Here is a 22,403-nt window from a genome sequence, read left to right on the forward strand (position 1 = left end):
TCTTAGTGGGCTATTTCTCTGATTGAGGGCTTGTGCTTGCACATGGTTAGTTGGCCAACTTGGGGGTCCAGTTCACTGGGATTAAGCCCACAGGGAAGTTACCGTGACTGGGAGGGCAAGTACATGGTTGCTTAGCTAGCCTGGGAGCATACCCATCAGAGGCAGCTCACATGGCTGTATCTCAGGCCTGGCATGCAAGCACAGGGATAGTTAGATGACCTGGGGGCACGTTTGCTGCTGGCAACCATGAGACTGTTTCTCAGGTCCAGCACAGAGCTACACAACTGCTGAAGTTGTGCTTGGCCCAGGGATGTATCTCCTGGGGGTGGACTACAAGACTGCTTTTCAGGTCTGAACATGGGCACATAGATGCTTGGCTGGCCTTAGGGCATGTCTGCTAGAGGTAGCCCACAGGACTGTTTCTCAGGTCTAGGATGGGAGCACATTGCTGCTCGCTGCTCAGTTGGCATGGGGTGTGTCCCTAAAGATGTCCCACCAGGCTTTTTTAGTTTTTGAGACAAAGCCTTACTCTGTCACCCTGTGTAGGGTACTGTGGTATCATAGCTCACAGCAGCCTCAAAGCCTTGGGCTCAAGCAATCCTCTTGCCCCAGACTCCCGAATAGCTAGGACTACAGGCACCCATCACAATGCCTGGTTAGTTTTTCTGTTTTTAGTAGAGACAAAGTTTTGGTCTTGCTCTTGCCCAGGCTGGTCTGGAACTAATAAGCTCAAGGAATCCACCTGCCTCAGCCTCCTAGCGTGCTGGGAGTACAGACGTGAGCCATCACGCCCGACCTTTCTTTTTTGAAACAAGAGTCGCATTGCCACCCTCAGTAGAATACCGTGGTGTCATAGCTCACAGCAATCTCAAACTCTTGGGCTCAAATGATCTTGCCTCAGCCTCCCAAGTAGCTGGGATTACAGGCACCTGCCATAGTGCCTGTCTAGTCTTAAGAGACAGGGTCTCTCTCTACTTAGGCTGGTCTCAGACTCCTGAGCTCAAGCAATCCACTTGCTTGGCCTTCCAGAGTGCTAGGATTACAGGCATCAGCCACTGTGTCTGGCTCGGGCTGCTTCTTAAAACCAAGACTTGAATGAATGCCCAGCTTTTCTTTCTTTTTTTTTTTTTTTGTAGAGACAGAGTCTCACTCTATGGCCCTCGGTAGAGTGCCATGGCATCACATAGCTCACAGCAACCTCCAACTCCTGGGCCCAAGCGATTCTTTTGCCTCAGCCTCCCGAGTAGCTGGGACTACAGGCGCCCCCCACAGCGCCCAGCTATTTTTTGGTTGCAGTTCAGCCGGGGCCGGGTTTGAACCCGCCACCCTCGGTATATGGGGCCGGCGCCCTACTGACTGAGCCACAGGCGCCGCCCGAATGCCCAGCTTTTCAACAACCCTGGGGCTTACCTATCAGGGCCAGCCTGCATAGCTGTCAGTCCTGGGGCACAGGCACATAGCTGCTCAGATGGCCTAGGGGCATTTCTGCAAAGGTTCTCAGGCTCTGATTGTGGGTGCGGGGCTATTAGGTATGTCAGGAGCTTGCCTGCAGGGTATGGGGCACTTCAGGGGTATCACCCAGGATATAGGCACAAGCTGTTTTGCTGGCCAATGAATGTGTTAACTGCTTGCAGGCTAGAGGGGTCGTCTTGCTCAAGGGAGGGTGTGTGGTGCTTTGGTTGGCTCCAGGGCAGGTTTGCTCTGCATAGTGCTGCCGGACTATTCCTCTAGTTGAAAGTGAGAGTGATAAGAGTCAGCTTCCCTGCTGTACAGGACCACCATGACAGACAGTCCTGCACCCAGGTTCTGTAATACTGGTATTGTGATGTTCAATCACTGGTGATGGTTTGGAAGAGATGGAGCCTCAGTGATGAAGAGGAGCAAGATGTTTAACTAGAGATGGCTACATTTGTCTCTCATACAAGAAAGAATCAAGGTAATAAATTAACAGTGAAGGTTTGACTAAGAGTGTTGAAGGAGTACAATGGAAGAATGGGAATACACCTGTGGTGATCAGAAATCCAAGAGGACAGTGTGGAGTTACCCAGGCCCTACAGCCCCATCTCTCCACAATGGATCTGCCAAGAGTCAGGAAAAAACTTCCCTTTGTGGGGATAAGTTTAACAAAGATCCCTATTGGGCCCAATGACACCTCATAACAGGAAAATCCCAGTCTCCCAGGTTGGAGAACTGCCAGAAATTCATGCAGCTGCATGCCCCAGATTAGGAGCACAATGTGTGCCCTCCCATCCCCACCCAGACTGTCAGCCAAGCTCCTGAAGGGCACCATTTTGCCATTTGAGCCCAGAGCCACCTTCAAGGTACAGGTTTTTCTTTTTCTGAAAGCAGAGGCCAAAGCTCAGACCATTTCAAATCTGCACTTGGTCTTGCGTGACCATCAGAACCAGCACTTTCATTTTGTCTATTATAGGTTTACAATAACTAAGGGACTGCGCATTAATAAGCATGCTTATTAATTTGCATTTCCTTACAGATCCAATGAGACAACTGCTAAAGTCATGTCTACCCCTGCTACAGTCTTGAATTGTGACCTCAAATTTCATGAGTGGGGCACTTAATCCCGTGTGTGTGTGTGTGTATATATATATGTTTTTTTTTTTTTAAGAGACAAAGTCTCATTTTGTCGCCCTTGGTAGAGTGCCATACCATCACAGCTCACAGCAACCTCCAGCGCTTGGGCTTAGGCGATTCTCTTGCCTTAGCCTCCTGAGTAGCTGGGACTATAGTGGCCCACCACAATGCCTGGCTATATTTTTTGTTGCAGTTTGGCCAGGGCCAGGTTCGAACCGGCCACCTTTGGTATATGGGGCTGGTGCCCTACTCACTGAGCCACAGACGCCCCCAAGTTTGTATTTTGACTGGAAGTGACAGCTTTGGGAGGTAATTAGGATTAGTAAGGTCATTAGGGTGTCAGTCCCATGATGGGATTAATAACTTTCCAAGAGGAAGAGAGATATGACAGGCAGATATTTTCTTCCCATCTGACCATTTGATACCCTCCCACATGTTATGATGAGGCAAAAAGGCCCTCAAAAGATGCTGCTCTTACCCTGGGACTTCCCAGCCTCTACAAATGTAAAAAATAAACTTCTTTATATTACCTCATCGTGGTTTATTTTAAAGCAACAGAAACAGACCAAGATACCCCCATCTCTAAATTCATTGGTAACATATATATTTTTGGTTGAGACAAGAGTCTCATTCTATCGCCCTGGGTAGAGTGTGGTGGCCTCACACAGCTCACAGCAACCTCCAACTCCTGGGCTTAGGTGATTCTCTTGCCTCAGCCTCCCGAGTAGCTACAGGCACCCGCCACAACACCTGGCTATTTTTTTGTTGTAGTTTGGCCAGGGCAGGGTTTCAACCCACCACCCTCAGTATATGGGGCCGGCGTCCTACCTACTGAGGCACAGGCACTGCTCGTTAACTTATATCTTTATTAACTGATTCCAGCACAGCTGCAGTTTCATACCATAGGTGATGGGGTCATCACCAAGGGATCAAAGAGTCCTCATGCTCCACCCTTTCATCATTTCTCTTCCCAAACCATGTTCCCATGTGACAGGACTGACAGGACCATTCTAGCAAGTTCATTTTACTGACACCAAATGTACGTGAAAAACAAACTGATTACTCCTGTATTCTTGCAACACTTGTGATCAATGGGTTTTTCCCACAACAAGGAATTATCCACTTTTAGACAGACACCAAATGGGAGACAACAATTTAATTGGACTCTGAGTCTATCTGCCTGAACACAGTGTCAGATACCACAGGTTATAGGCTCAGTCCCACAAGACTGTTCCCCACATCAGTCCCCATTCACCTTGTGAGATCAAAAGACATTTATAGACTCAAGAAATTATAAGGAATTTAGCAATTCTGTTAGATGTTATCACTCAGGAGATTCCAAAGGCCTTAGTCTGGTGTCAGAACCAGGGTCAAGGACCAAACATTAGAACAAAATACTTACCTAGAAACCCTACTTACAATGATTTTAGGAACTCTAAGGCAGGAACCAGTACAAAGATCAATGTTTTTCATTATTTTACATAAACATAATACACAAAAATAAAAATCAGCTTGATATATCTGCAAAAACTCAGGTACATATAAAACCAGAAGTGCAAATGAGGCCACACATCTAATTCTTGTCATATGACTACAGTCACATAAAGTTTCAAAACTGGCAAAGCTAAACTACATTGGTGAGTATAGATTCTACCTACAAAAAGCTAGAATGCCCTAAGTTTAGTATGAGAAAAATCCCTAATTTGGGGGGAGGGGGTTGGAACAATTTCATTAAAAGGAATAAAAAGGAGCCAACTGGGGCGGCACCTGTGGCTCAACGGGTAGGGCGCCGGTCCCATATGCTGGAGGTGGCGGGTTCAAGCCCAGCCCCGGCCAAAAATAAAAAAAAAAAAAAAAAAAGGAGCCAACTGATGTTCTATAAATACTCCACTTATTGACCTGCTTAGTAGCTACTCAGGTGTTAAAACGTTTCACTTCATGTGAGTTGTATGCAATTTTCTTTTTTTGTGGTTTTTGGCCAGGGCTGTGTTTGAACCCGCCACCTCTGGCATATGGGACCAGCGCCCTACTCCTTCAGCCACAGGCGCCGCCCTGTATGCAATTTTCTGTACCCATGCCAAATTTCGAAAATTTGTAGGACATCCATATGGAGAACTGTGGTAAAAACAAAAATTTTAAAAGGACAGAACTATTGTAGTATGTACAAAAGAATTGATATGTATTACTAAAAAAAGAAAATAATGAAAACGTTACATATAAAATAAAACATATACTAATACAAAAATTGCAAAGAAGGCAAAAAATCTGATTGGGGCTTGGCACCCACAGTTCAGTGAGTAGGGTGCCAGCCACATACACCAAGTCTAGTGGGTTCAAGCCTGGCCCAGGCCTGCTAAACAGCAATGATAACTGCAACCAAAAAATAGCCAGGTGGTGTCGTGGGCACCTGTAGTCCCAGCTACTCAGGAGGCTGAGGCAAGAGAATGGCTTAAAGACCAAGAGTTTTAGGTTGCTATAAGCTAAAGCTATGATGCCACAGCAGTCTACCGAGGGTGACATACTGAGACTCTGCCTCAAGAAAAAATCTGGGTAAAAAAGGAAAATCCAAGTATATACTATCCATTTTGGGAAAAAAACAATGAAGAGATAAAAATTGTGCTTTAAAAACTTACCAATATATTTGTAAAATTCTGGATATTCTCACTAGTTTATGAGAAACAGCATGTCACATTACTACATTCTCACCTAAGGAACATAAAGAAGAAAAAATTATGTGCACTAAAAATATCTGTGACATTCAGTTTGGGCACATGGCACCCTCATAAGAGATCTCCTCCAGTGTTACATTCAACAATAGATAATATTCCCTGTAAATCTATGTTGTTTTTCTCATGTGAATGTTCTGGTACCCAATTAGAGAAGGCTAAGGCTTTCTCATATTTATTGCACTCAAAAGTTCACTTCTCCTTGGTTGCACTAATGTACACAGCTATGAGTTAACAATAAAAAAAAAAAAAAAAGTTCACTTCTGCAGTGGGAGCTCTCCTGTACGTAATGAAGCTAGACTTCTGGATAGCAAATATCCCATATTTGTCACAAACAAAACTTTGATCCAGTGTGAAGTTTCTGACCTTTAAGTAGAGGTCAGAATTCCCTATGGCCAAAGAATTCCTAAAATTTATTTCACATGCAAGGACTTGACTAGCATAAACTCTCAAGGAGAGCAGAACTTTGGGTAATTTTTTTTCCATATTCACTACGCTCTTAAGGTCTTGCTCCAGTGTGAACTTTTCTGTGTTGATGTAGACTGGATGCTTTAGCAAAGGATTTCCCACATTCACTGCATTCATAAGGCTTTCCTCCAGTGTGAATGGTCTGATGTTGAAGGAGAGAAGAACTCCGAAAAAATGATTTCCCACATTCTCTGCATTCATAAGGTCTTTCTCCAGTGTGAATTCTCCTGTGCTTAATGAGACTGGAGCTTTCAGCAAAAGATTTCCCACATACAATGCACTCGTAAGGCTTTTGCCCAGTATGAACTCTTTTATGAATATAAAGCGCAGAGCTGTGGGGAAATGATTTCCCACATTCATTGCACTCATAAGGCCTTTCTCCAGTGTGAACTCTCCAGTGTACAGTAATAGAGTTCTTATGGCTAAATACTTTCCCACATTCCTCACACTTATAAGGCTTTTCTCCAGTGTGAATTCTCTGGTGGACAAGGAGATGACACTTCTTATTAAATGATTTCCCACATTCCCCACAATGGTAAGGTCTTTCTCCAGTATGAAGTCTCTGGTGTTCATTGAGGTGGGACTTGTACCTAAATGATTTTCCACATTCCCTACACTTATAAGGCCTTTCTCCAGTGTGACCTCGCTGATGTTGAACAAGGTTGCCCTTTTGTCGAAAAGATTTCCCACATTCTCCACATTTATGAAGTCTTTTTCCAGTATGAACTTTCTGGTGATTATTGAAGCTCTTCTTTCCACTAAAAGATTTCCCACATTCATCGCACACATAACATCCTTCTCTAGGGAGAAGTCTCTGGTGTTCAACCAGTGTATGTTTGGAGTCAAAGGCTCTCGTGGGTTCTCCACAGCCATGAGTTTTTCCCCTCTGTAGGGGTGACTCACACTTGGTTTCAATGCTTGACTTTTCTCCAGTGTGAGCTGTCTCTTTCTGTAGTAATTCCAAGTCCTTCCCAACCTGACTAAAGTTAAATGGCTTCACTGCTACATGGGATTCACAGCTCCTTAAAAATGATGCTTCCTGAACAATGCTTCTATAAGGTTTCTCTCCAACGTGCTGCTTCCACTGTTGATGAAGGTTTGGACCATTATACAATTTTCCCTCACATCCATCCATTTTCTGCCTGCCAGGTATTCCCTGGTGCTCACTCAAGTGCACAATACCTCTCGAGCCTTCAGCATACACTTCACAGGGGGGTGCACTCTTAAGAGACATATCTGTCCTGTGAGTTCTGAGTGGAGACATTCCTAGTATAGAAGTGCTCTGCTTAGAAGGTGCCTCCTCATCTTCAGCTCCACTACAACCTCCTGAAAGCAAGAAAATGCTGGTGAAGTAAAAATTACCTCCAGTTGGAATGAACAGCCCATTCACAGGTATGTCTCACAAATTGAGGAATTAGCACATAGAAATATTTGCAGGAATAGAGTGTTGATGACGGTATACTGAGATATAAAGGTCACGGAACGTATGAGGCCTCCTGATATGAAGGCACCAACTATACATGCAACAGAGCCAGTAGAGGCAGGATTTACAACTATTTCTTGTGCAAAGAACTTGTCTCCAGGACCTTGTGTGCTAATGACATGTGAATGCTGTATAGGTGGATATGTCCAGTCTAAAAAAGCATTAACACACAGAAGCTACTTAACAATGAGTACCAACTTGACAACATAAAATTTATATGCCATAATTGGAGACTACTGCAAATAGACATGTGAGAAAAATGTGTGAGACATAGAGTAGTCCATAGATCTGAAGATTTGTCTCAGGGTGGTTATAATAGCAGAAATGATGAGATGTAGAACTGATAATTCTGCAAACTCTCAAGAATGGGAAAAAAAAAAAAAAGAAAGTATGTGCCTACTCATCTGGTCACAAAAGTACTAGTCAAATAAAATAATTTTCTGGTATGGTTTGAACAAAGCCTTGACATTATGCCCTCTCCCAGAATGGCAACAGGCTCCCTCTGAGCCCAAATCATGAGGCAGCATTCATTTGCATCTTTAGAACCATCCTACCACCATTATGACCAAGTACGTGGGATCTGGATGATATAAAGATTAAGGGAATGACAGGGCAAATGAAAAGCCAACAGTGATTCAAAACAACTCAGCACCAGACAGCCTATGACAGGAAACTAAATATTATGAAGTGCTAAACAAGCACCCCACGAGAACAGTGTAGGAAGTGATAATGCCAGTGATGCCCATTCCTGCCACAGGAAGGCATGAAGAAATGAAAACTAGAAAGGAAGCAGAACCTGGGCACACAGGAGTCTCAGATCTGAACAAAATCCCCTAGATAGCCAGAGGGCAAGCAAAGTGGAATGCATTAGGGTGACTCCAAGAATCCTAACCCCGATCCTTCCCTAGGAGCCTGCAATGAAGCAGGTGGTGGGGATGCTCAAGGATAGGAGAGGGGAATATACACAGCTTTTTCTTTCTTTTTTTGAGACAGAGCCTCAAGCTGTGGCCCTGGGTAGAGTGCCTAGGCATCACAGCTCACAGCAACCTCCAACTCCTGGCCTCAAGTGATTCTCCTGCCTCTGCCTCCCAAGTAGCTGGGACTACAGGTGCCCGCCACAAGGCCTGGCTATTTTTTGGTTGCAGCTGTCATTGTTGTTTGGCGGGGCCAGGCTGGATTCGAACCCACAGTTCAGGTGTATGTGGCTGGCGCCTTAGCCGCCTTAGCCATAGGCGCCGAGCCATGCTCACTCTTTTTTTAAATTTCAAATTAATATAAAGGTACAAATTTTTAGGTTACATTGTTCTCACTTCCAAGGTAAAGTTCAAGTTGTAGTTGAGCCCTTGACCCAGGGAGCGTGCCAAACACTCTCGCATTGTGCACATGCAGTGAGATCCTGCCAACTGCTCTCCCTCCCTTTTCTCCTCTCCTCTCTCCTTTGCTAGACAGTATTTGTGTTTTACTGTTGGTGTGGTTTATTTATATATTTCAACACACCTCATCAACTGCAGAACCTATCGCGAGAACTTAGGAAGGAAGCTGCGTCTATGCTCCTGAGATTCTAGCCAACAAAGAAAAAGGGAAAGGGCAGAGAGTAGATCAGTTTACAAAGTGAGTGTGAGGACCTTACCCAAGGAGAAGAAAAGTGCCACAGTCTCCAGCATCACATCACGGTACAGGCATCTCTGAGCCTCACTAAGGAGACTCCATTCCTCCTGGGAAAAGTTTACAGCCACATCTTCAAAGGTCACAGTGCCCTGCAATGATGGTAAAAGATGAATCCACAAACAGCTGAGGTTCCACAATCCATCTCTTCCACATATCCACCCATGCCTACCTCCTCCCAGAGTCCCCATTTCAGACAAGAAACTAGGCCTGTTGATGCATTTGTCTCCTCATGGGCCTGCTGATCATGGGATATAGCCATCAACAAAAGGAAGCTAGTAGGTAAAGAGGTATCTATGCAAAATGTCTAGCCCTCCTGAAAGGCAATTTCTGTTATGGCCAAGGTCCCAAGGGTAAAGGATTGAAAAAAGAAAAAATCATGTAAGAGTCTCATGATACTACAATCTACAGAATATGTAGGTGGGGGTTATACTACAATCTACAGAATATGTAGGTGGGGGTTAAGGACCAGCAAGGAAATGGTACACCCTTCACTTCTCTGGGTTCCTTAAGTGAGTGGGCTCTTCTGCAGCCATGGGAACTTGATAGTAGGCAAAGAGGTATCTATACAAAATGTCTAGCCCTCCTGAAAGGCAATTTCTGTTATGGCCAAGGTCCCAAGGGTAAAGGATTGAAAAAAGAAAAAATCATGTTAAGAGTCTCATGATCTACAATCTACAGAATATGTAGGTGGGGGTTAAGGACCACCAAGGAAATAGTACACCCTTCCCTTCTCTGGGTTCCTTAAGTGAGTGGGCTCTTCTGCAGCCATGGGAACTTGAGTGAAGATGCATTTATAGGAAAGAGTCCTTGGTGAGTTTTGATAAGCTCAGGCCTCACTTTCTTGGTCCTGAAACCAGGTGACCTCAGGCTGACTGTTGACCTCAGTGTAAAATGCCATCTCTTACCACCTATATGATCTGCAACAAAGATTCAACCCCTCAGTGCCTCAAGGTCCTCATTACCCCTACCCACTCTGTTCTTCCTACGACAATCTTTGGGAAACCTTTAAAACCCTGACTTTGCCCGTGTTCCTTCTTAGTTCAAAATTCTTTCCATGGTTTCTAGCATCCTCCCAATAAAAATACAAACTTCAGGGGCGGCGCCTGTGGCTCTGTGGGTAGGGCGCCGGCCCAATATACGGAGGGTGGCAGGTTCGAACCCGGCCCCTGCCAAACTGCAACAAAACAAATAGCCGGGCGTTGTGGCGGGCGCCTGTAGTCCCAGCTACTCGTGAGGCTGAGGCAGGAGAATCGCCTAAGCCCAGGAGTTGGAGGTTGCTGTGAGCTGTGACGCCACAGCACTCTACCAAGGGCGATAAAGTGAGACTGTCTCTAAAAATAAAAAGTACAACTTCAACCTGCTTTTCACGAGTAACTCTACCTCACAAGTTATCAGCGACACGCACACGTCAATCCCAGGTTCCGAAAAACTTACCCGGCTAGCGCCTCTGCCCCTTACTTTCTCCCCCATCCCGTCCCATTGGGCGTAAGACGCAGGAACCCCCTCAGCACGAGCACCTACCTCACTGTCCTGGCCACACTGTTCTGAGTGTGCGCCCCTCACTCGGCACTCTAAGATTTGGGTGAAAGTGATGAGGGTGAGGGCGCGGAAGACGCAACAATTACCTCAGCTAGACTCTTCAGCTCTGCAGCAGCCATCAGACTGAGCGGAGCGGGGCCGGAAGCGGCGGGAGACCGGGGCGGAGACCAGGGCACGGAGGTGGCTCTCCCGGGCCTGGCACGGGTCTCGATGGGCACCTTAGAGGAGTCTCTGAGCCGTTTCCGTGCCGCGGCGACAATGACACTTCTCCACCTCTTGTTTAGGCGCCACGGTCCTAAGATCTCCGGGGCTCCACCCTTGACAAACACACCAAATACCTGCCAAAATGGCCGCTCCTGGAAAACGCCAGAAATCCTGCCCCGACGTTTTGTGTGCACCCGGAATCAGCTTTCTCACGAACCCAGCGCTTTCTGGGAAATGTAGTTTCCTCCTGTCCCTACGCAGCAAAGGGGCTCCTGGAAGGTGCACTGGTAGACAGGGGCCAAGTCCACGCCAAGGATCTGTCTGTCTCACAACGTGGCACTGTTGTGTCCTAGGGCAGAGAATTGTCTCACCCTTCGTTAAAGGCCATATTGAAATTCCAGGTAACTAAACACCAAAGTGTTTGGGAAAATGTCATGTCAGGCTGGGTGGGTGGCTTGGGCCTGTAATCCCAGCACTCTGGGAGGCCCAGGTGGGAGGAGTGTTTGAGGTCAGGAGTTTGAGACCATCCTGGGCAAGACGACACCATCTCTACAAAAAATAGAAAAACTAGCTGGGTGTTGTGGCAGGTGCCTGTAGTCCCAGGTGCTTGGGAGGTGGAGGTAGGAGAATTGCTTGAGCCCAGGAGTTTGCAGTGTTAGGCCACTGCACTCTAGTCAGAGGACAGCATGAAACACTGTCTCATGGATTGAAAGTCATTTCAGATTAGGGAAATCTCAAGCTCCCAGATGTCAAAAATATTATTGGTACCCAAAGGGTACCAATTCAAACCCACATAAAATTTCATACAGTCCTCTGCTGGAAGTGGTGGCTAGTAAGTAGGGTACCAAGACGTCTTCCTTAAAAAATAAGCACTTAAACACAGAATCGAAATTTTCAGTATAGTATTATTCTCATAGAATTGTATCTACACGTGTTCATCATTCTGTTGTGTGTTCCAATATGTTGCTAACAAGTTCTTCCTAGAGATAGAAAGTCATGCTTTATATACATATCTGCATTTATATTTTCTTACTTAAAAAATACGTCTTTAACAGGGAAAAGCTACTTTTTCAGATTACACCTAATATCTTATCTCCACATTTAGCAGAGCTAAGGCTTTTTTTAAAAAGTTGTATGGGGTGAGAGTCTTGCTTTGTTACCCAAATGTCTCAAACTTCTGGGGTCTAGCGATCCTACCACCTTAGCCTCTTAAATTGCTAGCATTACAGGCATGAGTTTTCATACTCAGCAAAGATGCCTTTTTTTTTTAACAGACAGTCTCACTTTATTGCCCTCGGTAGAGTGCCGTGGCGTCACAGCTCACAGCAACCTCCAGCTCTGGGCTTAGGCAATTGTCTTGCCTAAGAGTAGCTGGGACTACAGGCGCCTGCCACAATGCCCAGCTTTTTTTTTTTTTTTTGTTAGAGACAGAGTCTCACTTTATCACCCTCGGTAGAGTGCCGTGGTGTGCCAACTCCCAAGTTTAGGTGATTCTCTTGCCTCAGCCTCCCGAATAGCTGGGATTACAGGTGCCCACCACAACGCCACAATGCCCAGCTATTTTTTTGTTGCAGTTTAGCCGGGGTCGGATTTGAACCCGACACCCTTGGTATATGGGGCCGGCCTCCTACTCACTGAGCCACTGGCACCACCTGCAAAGATGCTTTTTTAAGGCTGCTTTGCATTTCACTTTATTCTAGCTTCATGGCTGGGAAATTGAAGAGGTGAGTCTGGCCAGGTTATTGTTCTCCCCTTAGTTGCTGGAAGGTCCCTACTCCAAAGCCATGGAATAATCTTTGGTGGTACAGCGGCACTGACTTACCCATCTATCTGTTCATGGGGTACCCTGAATGAAAACAGTAAGCAGGTGAAGCCAGCCTAAAAATGGGAGGATGCCTTGCCATCCCAATCCAGGAAATCTAGAAACATCATATTGTGTGGGTTGGGGTTGGATTTGGCCTCAGCGCCTATGCTAAGGTTAGGATAGAAGGTAGTAGTAAAGGCTCAGTGCCTGTAGCTCAAGCAGCTAGGGCGCCAGCCACATACACGGGAGTTGGTGGGTTCGAATCCGATCCCAGGCCACCAAACAACAATGACAACTATAACCAAAAAATAGTCGGGCATTGTGGCAGGCACCTGTAGTCCCACACCTACTTGGGAGGCTGAGGCAAAAGGATCACTTATACCCAAGAGTTTGACATTGCTGTGAGCTGTGACGCCATGGCACTCTACTCAGGGTGACAGCTTGAGACTCTGTCTCAATAATAATAATAATAAAAGAAGGTAGCAGTAAAGACTTCATCATTCTGGCTGTCTTCTACTCTGTGATTAGGACAGAGATTTTTGCGAATACTTCAGACCAGCATTACTCTGCTCTGTTGACCTCTGATGCAAGGGTAAGGATCTTTTTTTTTTTTTAATATATTTTTTTGTAGAGACAGAGTTTCACTTTATTGCCCTCGGTAGAGTGCCGTGGCGTCACACAGCTCACAGCAACCTCCAACTCCTGGGCTTAGGCGATTCTCCTGCCTCAGCCTCCCAAGTAGGTGGGACCACAGGCGCCCGCCACAACGCCTGGCTATTTTTTTGTTGCAGTTTGGCCGGGGCCGGGTATGAACCCGCCACCCTGGGTATATGGGGCCGGCGCCCTGCTCACTGAGCCACAGGCGCTGCCCAAGGGTAAGGATCTTCATATCTGTGGCAAGAGGAACCGGCTATGATAATGCCACAGCACTGTACTCTAGCCTGGCAACAGAGTGAGACTCTGTCTCAGGAAAAAAGAAAAGAAAACATAGCATGTGAACACTATGGAATGCTATTTAGTCATAAAAAAAGGGGTTGAGCCCTCAAGAGCAGGACTAGCACTCTTACGAGAAGAGACAGGAGAAAGCTTGTTTTCTCTCTCCCTTACTGTAAGGAATAGGGCCCTCAGGAGAATCCAACCATGCTGGCACCCTGATGTTGGACTTCCCACTTCCAGAATTGTGAGAAATAAATAAAATAAACATGTATTTCTTAGACCACCCCATCTATACAATACGTATATGGCAGCCCAAGTTGACCAAGCAGCAGTGTTTCATGTTAATGTCTCGCTGAGTTAGGGTTTTATCTCTGGAGGCTGCAGCAAGGGAACATGTGGCCCGTGCAGGCCCTGGGCACTGTTCTCTCCCTGTGGTCACCCAGCCACCCATCCCACACAAGATTCCTTCTTGGCTGCACCATCCAAGCAGTTTCAAGCCCCTGTCTTTAAAGATTCTGCAGACTGTCCCAATCTCTAACATACAGTCCCATATTTCCTCTGTTGCGTGATCTGTTCTCATTTTGAAAATTTAATTTTGGAGGGTGGCACCTGTGGCTCAGTCGGTAAGGTGCCGGCCCCATATACCGAGGGCGGCGGGTTCAAACCTGGCCCCGGCCGAACTGCAACAACAACAAAAAAAATAGCTGGGTGTTGTGGCGGGCGCCTGTAGTCCCAGTTACTTGGGAGGCTGAAGGCAAGATAATCGCTTAAGCCCAGGAGTTGGAGGTTGCTGTGAGCTGTGTGATGCCATGGCACTCTACCGAGGGCCATAAAGTGAAACTCTGTCTCTACGAAAGGTGAAAACTGAAAGGAAGAGTCAGAACACCTGGGTCTGGCTTCAGTTCATCCTCAAGCTAGATAAAAAAAACAAACTTTTTTTTTGAGACTGAGCTTTACTATGTCATCCTCAGTAGAGTGCTGTGACGTCACAGCTCACAGCAACCTCAAACTCTTGGGCTTAAATGAATCTTTTGCCTCAGCCCACAGGGACTACAGACACCTGCCACAATGCCCGGCTATTTTTTGGTTGCAGTTGTCATTGTTGTTTAGCAGGCCTGGACCAGGCTTGAACCCTCCTGCCTCGGTGTTTGTGGCTGGCGCCCTGTTCACTGAGCTACAGGCGCTGAGCCAGATTAAAACATTTTTAATGGCTTGAGATATAATTCATATATCACAAAATTTACTGTTTTAAAGCATACAATTCTATGGTTTTTAGTATATTCCTAAGGTTGTACCATCAAATTTTCAAACATTTTCATCATCTCCCAAATACTAGGAAGTAGTCCTTCCTTTTCCTGCCTCCCTCAGCTCCTGGAACCACTGATCTGACTGATCTGGGAATCTGGCTGCCTACTCTTAGTATAGTGTTTCCAAGAGTTGTTTGTTTGTTTGTTTATTTATTTATTTATTTATTTATTTATTTATTTATTTTTGAGACAGAGTCTCACTTTGTCGCCCTCAGTAGAATGCTGTGGCATCACAGCTCACAGCAACCTCCAGCTCTTGGGCTTAGGCGATTCTATTGCCTCAGCCTCCCAGGTAGCTTGGACTACAGGCGCTTGCCACAACTCCCAGCTATTGTTTTGTTGCAGTTTGGTCAGGGCCGGGTTTGAACCTGCCATCCTTGGTGTATGGGGCCGGTGCCCTACCCACTGAGCCACAGGCGCCACCCGCAGAGTTGTTTATGTTGCAGCATGCATTAGTACTTCGTTCCTTTAGCAATTTATTTATTTATTATTATTTTTAAATTTTGCAATGGGGCAGGCTTTGTTCTACAAAATAGAATGAGAGCTACCCCTTTCTTTTTTATTGCCGAAAAATATTTCATGATGTGGATATACCACATTTTGTTTATTCCTTCATCACTATGGACATTGGAGTTGTTTTCACCGTTTGGTTCCTTTGAATAATGCTGCAATGAACAGTTGGTGTGCAGGTTTTTGTGTGTACCAGTATCTTCAATTTTCTTAAAGGTATACCTAGGAGTGGAATTTCTGTGTTGTACTGACTCTGTGTTTAACTATGTAAGAACCGCTGGACTGTTTTCCAAAGGAACTGCACCATTTAGACTGAATCTTACCTCTTCTGTGTTCCCACAGCCCTCCACGGCTCCTGGCAGACAGCAGTCACTCGCCCGACGCCTATATTCCTCAGCAGAGCTGGGACCTGGCAGGGATGATTGTGCCTTAACTGGCATCATATTTATTTTGACATTCTAAGTTTCCTCATGTGTAAAACAGGGGCAAGAAGCTATGAAACTGATAGGCGATATCACTGGAAAAGTTTTGTTTATTGAAAGCATTTCCCCAGCATGTTCTGGAGACTGCCCAAAGAAATCACTTATACAGTATTTCTAGTCAGGAGCAAGAAAAGCAAAGCTCGTTTTCTATTTTCTAATTAAGTTGTAATTATTCACGAACTATGACATGCAAGAAGCAAGAATGGCTATATCATGTGAATTTATTTTCTGTTCTATACCTCTGCCTTTCTTTCTTTAGATGCTCTTCTGTGAGGTTCTCCAGGAGCAAGTCCTGCTCACATGTGCAGCTCGTCACCCCTGCAGCTTTTCCTCCACTCTGGCCGGCACATCCTTCCCCTCTTTCCTCTGCCTTCACAAATCTTCCACTTTGACATGGGATGCAGTATTCTCTGTCTCCTTTACTGACATTTGCTCTTCCCTCAAATTCTTCTTTTCAGTATTTTTCCTTCTTTTTGATCTGATAACTAAAATGTAGAAAGGATGCTATTGAGATGGTGAGGAATGAGAAATAGAAACAGAGACAAAAGGAGTGAGGGGGAAAGCATGGAAAAATAGAGGTACACATAGAATTTTCAGGGGATAATGAATCTTATTTGTCTGACAAGGATGGTGAACATTGGATTTTAAAATTATTTTCCCACATACTATATTCAAATGTCATAAATGTCCAGTTTAAATAAAAAAAGAATGTAGAAAAAGTTGTGGGCAGCGCCTGTGGCTCAAAGGGGTGGGGCGCTGGTCCCATATGCCAGAGGTGGCCGGTTCAAACCCAGCACTGCCTAAAAACTGCAAAAAAAAAAAGTTGTAGTCCAATGTAAAAAAAGACATTGAAAAATACATTCCATAGGTCTGACAAGGGACTTCTGACTCAGTTATGCCTTTCAGAGGGCCCTAAGTTTGTAGAGAGGAAATCCATGCACTCCCTACTCCCTAGAATCTTTTAAACAGGTATCCAAAAATCTCAGAACTTCTACTAAATGGGGTTTTCACAAGCACATGCGTGCAGTGTGGCTCTGGTGGACAACTCTCATTACCAGAGGTGGAAGTACTGCCCTCTGTTTTGTGGGCCTGGGTCTCATTTCCACATCAGACTGAGGCAGATGGTGTGGGTGAAATGCCTGCCTGTCTGTGCCCTAATCTCAGGAATAACATCACATTAATATGGTGTGTATGGAAAATGTTTTGTCCTCAAAAGTTTATTACCTCAGCTCTGTGTAAGATCTTTGTGATGGCCCTACAAAGAGGACAAGGCAGCCACCCAGTTGCTTGAGCCTCTGTGACTTGATAAAAAACAGTTCATCTCTGCAAGTAAGATGGCAGTCTTCTGTCTTTCTTCAAATCCCATTAATTTCCACTTGATTTCACCATTAGAAACCAAACCACCCTTGCCAGGTCAACTGTGTGTTGTGACTTTGGACCTGACAAGTTAAATGAGGCAATTCTGTACCTGAGAGAATGAACTTCTCCAGTTCCTTCTCGTTCTCTGGGAGCAGGTAAGTGGACTCATCCTGGCCCTCTTCCTCAGAACCATCCTCCTCATCTTCTAAGGACGGTATCCTGATATTTCTATAAAGCAACTCAAGTTGCCGTCTTTCCTCATCCTGGACCAGTCGACTGGAGAATGGTATAAGTGTATTTAGAAGCACAATTTTTACAGTGAATAATCATGTCTTAATCATGCAGCTTTTTGCCAAGAAAAGAGTCACCTATAGGAGATGGTAGGGGTAAGGTGAGAAGTGGGAGGCAGAAATAGACTTTTAAAACAAACTGCTCATAGTCAGAGCTCACCCTTCTGTGCTGCCAGGCCATTTTCTGGAGTAAAGATAACCCCGATAACTTCAGAGCGTGGACCAAAGCCAGGACTGGTAACGAATGAGGTGCTCACATAGGTACAAGACTTAAGGAGTTGACAAAAAACTCCATGATCAAGACAAATCATATTTCAATGTAATATTTTACCAAAGAGAATTAATGCCAAGAAATCCATGATGAACAAAACATCAACATTGGAAAAAAAACAGGACAAACGTTACTGGTTTGTCCTTTTGCAGACTCTAATACAGCTTGGCCCAACACTGTTACTGATCCCATACTTGAAAGGATTATTCTGTTCATTGTGGATATTTTGGGGGATTAACCTAAAATTAAAAAAATACTGGATAGGGCCAGGCGCAGTGGCTCACACTTATAATCCTAGCATTCTGGGAGGCAGAGGTGGGTGCATTCCCTGAGCTCACAGGTTTGAGACCAGCCTGAGCAAGAGCAAGTCTTCGTCTTTAAAAATAGCAAGGCGTTGTGGCAGGCACCTGTATTCCCAGCTACTCAGGAGGCTGAGGCAAGAGGATTGCTTAAACCCAAGAGTTTGAGGTTGCTATGAGCTGTGACGCCATGGCATTCTACACAGGGCAACAAAGTGAGACTCTGTCCCCAAAATAAAAAAAAAAGTTACTGGCTAAAAATCCCATTTATGTTGACTACTGAGTTTTTTTGACAGTCCCTTAAATTTTGCACTTACATGAAGGCCTCACTCACCTCTCTGGAGGTAGCAGGTCTGTACCTGAAAGTAAATTGTTGAACTGCTGTTTCTGTTTGACATGGAAGTGGATGATAGAGTGCTTTACTTTTTTCCTAACATATTTCCCTTCCTAGTTCTGTGTGACTTATGTAATAAAATATATATATGTTTTGTTTTGTTTTTTTGAGACAGAGTCTCCCTATGTTGCCCTTGGAAGAGTGCCATGTCATCACAGCTGACAGCAACCTCAAACTCGTGGGCTTAAGCAATTCTCTTGCCTCAGCCTCCCAAGTAGCTGAGACTACAGGTGCCCCCTACTGTGTATCAGACACTTTAGGGAGTTTTGTTTACTTCTTAATTTTTTTTCTTTTGAGACAAGAGTCTCACTATGTCGCCCTTGGTAGAGTACCATGGCATCACAGCTCACAACAACCTCCAACTCCTGGGCTTAAGCGATTCTCTTGCCTCAGCCTCCCAAGTAGCTAGGCCTACAGATGCCCACCACACACCTGGCTATTTTTTGGTTGCAGTTGTCATTGTTGTTTTAGCTGGTCCAGGTTCGAACCCGCCAGCCTTGGTGTATGTGGCTGGCGCCCTACCCACTGAGCTATGGGCGCCCTCCCCCCCAAATATATATATATTTTTGAGACAGAGTTTCACTATGTCGCTCTTGGAAGAGTGCTATGGCATCACAGCTCATAGCAACCTCAAACTCTTGAGTTTAAGTGATTCTCTTGCCTCAGCCTCCCAAGTAGCTGGGACTACAGGTGCCCGGCACAACACCCAACCTTTTTTTTGTTGTAGTTGTCATTGTTTTAGCTGGCTTGGGCCGGGTTTCAACCCCCCAGTTCCAGTATATGTGGCTGGCGCCCTACCCACTGAGCTCTGGGCACCACCATAATAAAAAAGATTTTTAGGGTTGGCTTATGCATGTTCCAAAAGGTGGAGATGGAGGAAAGCGTGTGTGTGTCAGGGGCATTCCAGAGGCTGTGAGGCTGCAGGAACTGGGATGGTCACAGATATTATTAAGATGATCAAGAGGCTAGGTTTGTATGAGGAGAGTAAGGCAGGTGCAAAATGTAAGGAGGTGCCAAAACAACCAGTAGTAAAGATAAATATCTTAACTCAACATTTAACAAAATGATAATGGATGTAAGAGTTTAGATAATGACAGGATTCAAGAGTGCCATGCTGAACCATGTGGGAGCCTGAGTCAAAAGAGAAAGTATTTCATGACCAGTCTGAGCAAGAGCAAGAACCAGCCTCTAAAAATAGCCAGACATTGTGGTAGGCACCTGTAGTCCCAGCTACTTGGGAGGCTGAGGCAAGAGAATTGCTTGAGCCCAAGTGTTTGAGGTTGCTGTGAGCTATGATACTAGGGCACTCTACTCACAGTGACAAAGTGAGACTGTCTCAAAAAAAAAAAAAAGAGAGAGAGAAAATTTGAGTCTCTATATATGTGTTTCTACATATTTTTTAAATGTTCAGTCTTCTTTTTTTAAAGACAGAGTCTCAGGGCGGCACCTGTGGCTCAGTGAGTAGGGCACCAGCCCAACATACGGAGGGTGGCAGGTTCGAACCCAGCCCTGGCCAAACTGCAACAATAACAGAAAAATAGCCGGGCATTGTGATGGGCACCTGTAATCCCAGCTACTCAGGAGGCTGAGGCAAGAGAATAACCTAAGCTGAACAGCTGAAGGTTGCTATGAGCTGTGACACCACGGCACTCTACTGAGGGCAACAAAGTGAGACTGTCTCTAAAAAAAAAAAAGACAGAGTCTCACCCTGTGTCCTGGGTAGAGTGTTGCAGTGTCATAGTTCACAGCAACTTCAAATTCTTTTTTTTTTTTGAGACAGAGTCTTACTTGGTCACCCTTGGTAGAGTCTCACTTGGTCACACGGTAGAGTGTCATAGCTCACAGCAACCTCAAACTCTTGGGTTCAAGTGATTCTCTTGCCTCAGCCTCCCAAGTACCTGAGACTATAGGTGCCTGCTACAATGCCTGGCTATTTTTCTTTCTTTCTTTCTTTTTTTATTTTAGAGATGGGGTCTCATTCTGGCTCAGGCTGATCTTGAACCTGTGAGCTCAGGCATTCCAGCTGCTTCGGCCTTCCAAGTGCAAGGATTATAGGCATGAGCCACCATGCCGGGCCGCAACCTCAAAATTCTTGGGCTCAAGCAATCCTCTTGCCTCAGCCTCCACAGTAGCTGGGACTACAGGTGACTGCCATAACATCTTCTATTTTTAGTAGAGATGGAGTCTTGCTCTTGCTCAGGCTGGTCTCGAACTCCTGACTTCAAGGATCCACCTGCCTCAGCCTCCCAGAGTACTAGGATTATAGGCATGAGCCACTGAGCCTGGCCTCTGCTTTGCATTGTTAAGATTCCTTCCAAAGTATCAAGGTAATTTTAGAATACTCCATTTCAGGAAGGTACCAGCATCTAACAGTGTCTTTCAAACATTTTGACCATGACCCACAGTGAGAAATACGTTTTATTTTGCAACCATATCTGTGTCTCAAGGGTTTTTGTCTGAAAAGTTTAAAAATCAGCCTCTACTTTAAATAATGCTTTCTGATAGTTTCCATTTTGCAAAATTATGTTTTGTGATTTCTGGTTTTTTACATTTATGTCATAATCCAACATGAATACAATCCACATTTTAAAAAACACTGGTCTAGAAAGTTATAGACTATAATAATTCAGCAATTATATCATTATCATAATCATCTTTTGACACTAAATAATAACTTAGTAGATTATTATGTCTTTTTAAGGACAGTAGATGCTATTTAGCACACACTTACTATATCATATAGGAGATCACAGTCCCACATATCAGGGCAATGCTGAAGGCTATACTTGCAATTACAATTACTTGAATAAGAGCAGGTCTATGTGGAATCATTGCTAAAAGTGGGGGGAAAAAGTTGTCAAAAATTTTCATTTTAGCCGCTTCTATTTGCTAATCACATTGTTGTTACAAAAGGAAGTAGGAGACAAAATCAGCAATACCTTTAATAGCTTTAAAATACTATGCTTAATTTTTAAAAATACTGGTTAGACTGCACAGCTGTTCGCATTCCCAACAACCTCTGACTCCCTTTTTTGTCTGTCTCCTGTCTTCATTCAAAGCCCTCTCTTTCTCTCAGAAATACTAGACCCCCTGACACTAGATGGCAACACCCATTGTTCAGGTAGCTGAAGCTGAAAAGCAAGTGGCCTTTATCTTAAGATTTAAGGTGGGTGGATCTGTCACGAAAGATATTGCAGGGAAATTTAGGACAGAATTCCATGAACCTGCATTCCAGGAGTCTGACTTTAGGCCTAGAGGACGTGCTAAGAAACCATGGCTGCTCTTTGTAGGCTCAGGCATATCATCCTTCTTCATATTATCTGAAATTAAAAAAAGAACCAGTTATTGTTTGCACAAATTGAACAAAAGGGCAATTGGCAAAGTAAGTGCATTACTGAGCCACTCATAAAATCTGACAGGCTGAGGTTGCTACTCCTTTTTTCAGGCTCACATCTAGTGGAGACATAAATAGCTTGTTGAGATAAAAAAACAACCTGGGCTGCGAAAAAGTTAGGAGTATGAGATGATTAATTGTAGATTTTAGGTGTGAAGTATAATGGGTATTCACTCTACAGTTCTGTCAGCATCTCTGTATGTTTTCAAATTTTTATAATGAAATATTGTAAGAGAAAAGAACATAGGTTATGGATGTTTTAGGTATGATGAGAATTGAAAATTGATCATAGGATTGAGTGTTGGGGGATCATTAGGGACCCAGGCAAGGGTATATTAGATTGGGGGTGGTGATAAGGAATGCCGGCTTGACTGAAACTGATTCAGAAGAGAATGAGAGGAAAGGGACTAGAGATGGTGAGTTTTGAAATTATTTTGAGGAGGGCAGCGCCTGTGGCTCAAGGAGTAGGGTGCCAGTCCCATATGCCGGAGGGGGCGGGTTCAAACCCAGCCCCAGCCAAAAACCAAAAAAAAAAAAGAAATTATTTTGAGGAGCTTTGTGTAAAAGGGAAAAGAGATATGGCTATAGCTCCTAGAAGGAGCTGAGGGCTCAAGAGGTGGATTTTGGTTTTCAGATGGGAAAATTGACACCATGTTCATAAGAGAATGAAAATGAGA

General features: G+C 44.7%; 2 protein-coding genes across 2 annotated transcripts; both read right to left on the reverse strand.

Annotated features, from left to right (window-relative positions):
- Window positions 1–4,547: 4,547 nt before the first annotated feature.
- LOC128597421 (zinc finger protein 776-like) lies at window positions 4,548–10,818 on the reverse strand. The gene is made up of 3 exons (XM_053607788.1): window positions 10,563–10,818; window positions 8,900–9,026; window positions 4,548–7,112 (listed from the first exon to the last, which is right to left on the reverse strand). Exons 1-3 carry the CDS (start codon window positions 10,593–10,595, stop codon window positions 5,818–5,820), a joined length of 1,455 nt encoding a protein of 484 aa, XP_053463763.1. The 5' UTR covers window positions 10,596–10,818; the 3' UTR covers window positions 4,548–5,817.
- A 5,252-nt stretch (window positions 10,819–16,070) lies between these two features.
- On the reverse strand, window positions 16,071–21,984 carry C10H19orf18 (chromosome 10 C19orf18 homolog). The gene is made up of 3 exons (XM_053607022.1): window positions 21,064–21,984; window positions 17,188–17,354; window positions 16,071–16,204 (listed from the first exon to the last, which is right to left on the reverse strand). Exons 1-3 carry the CDS (start codon window positions 21,201–21,203, stop codon window positions 16,092–16,094), a joined length of 420 nt encoding a protein of 139 aa, XP_053462997.1. The 5' UTR covers window positions 21,204–21,984; the 3' UTR covers window positions 16,071–16,091.
- Between the last annotated feature and the right edge of the window lie 419 nt (window positions 21,985–22,403).

This window comes from Nycticebus coucang, chromosome 10 (genome assembly GCF_027406575.1).
Source record: "Nycticebus coucang isolate mNycCou1 chromosome 10, mNycCou1.pri, whole genome shotgun sequence".
Taxonomy (NCBI): domain Eukaryota; kingdom Metazoa; phylum Chordata; class Mammalia; order Primates; family Lorisidae; genus Nycticebus; species Nycticebus coucang.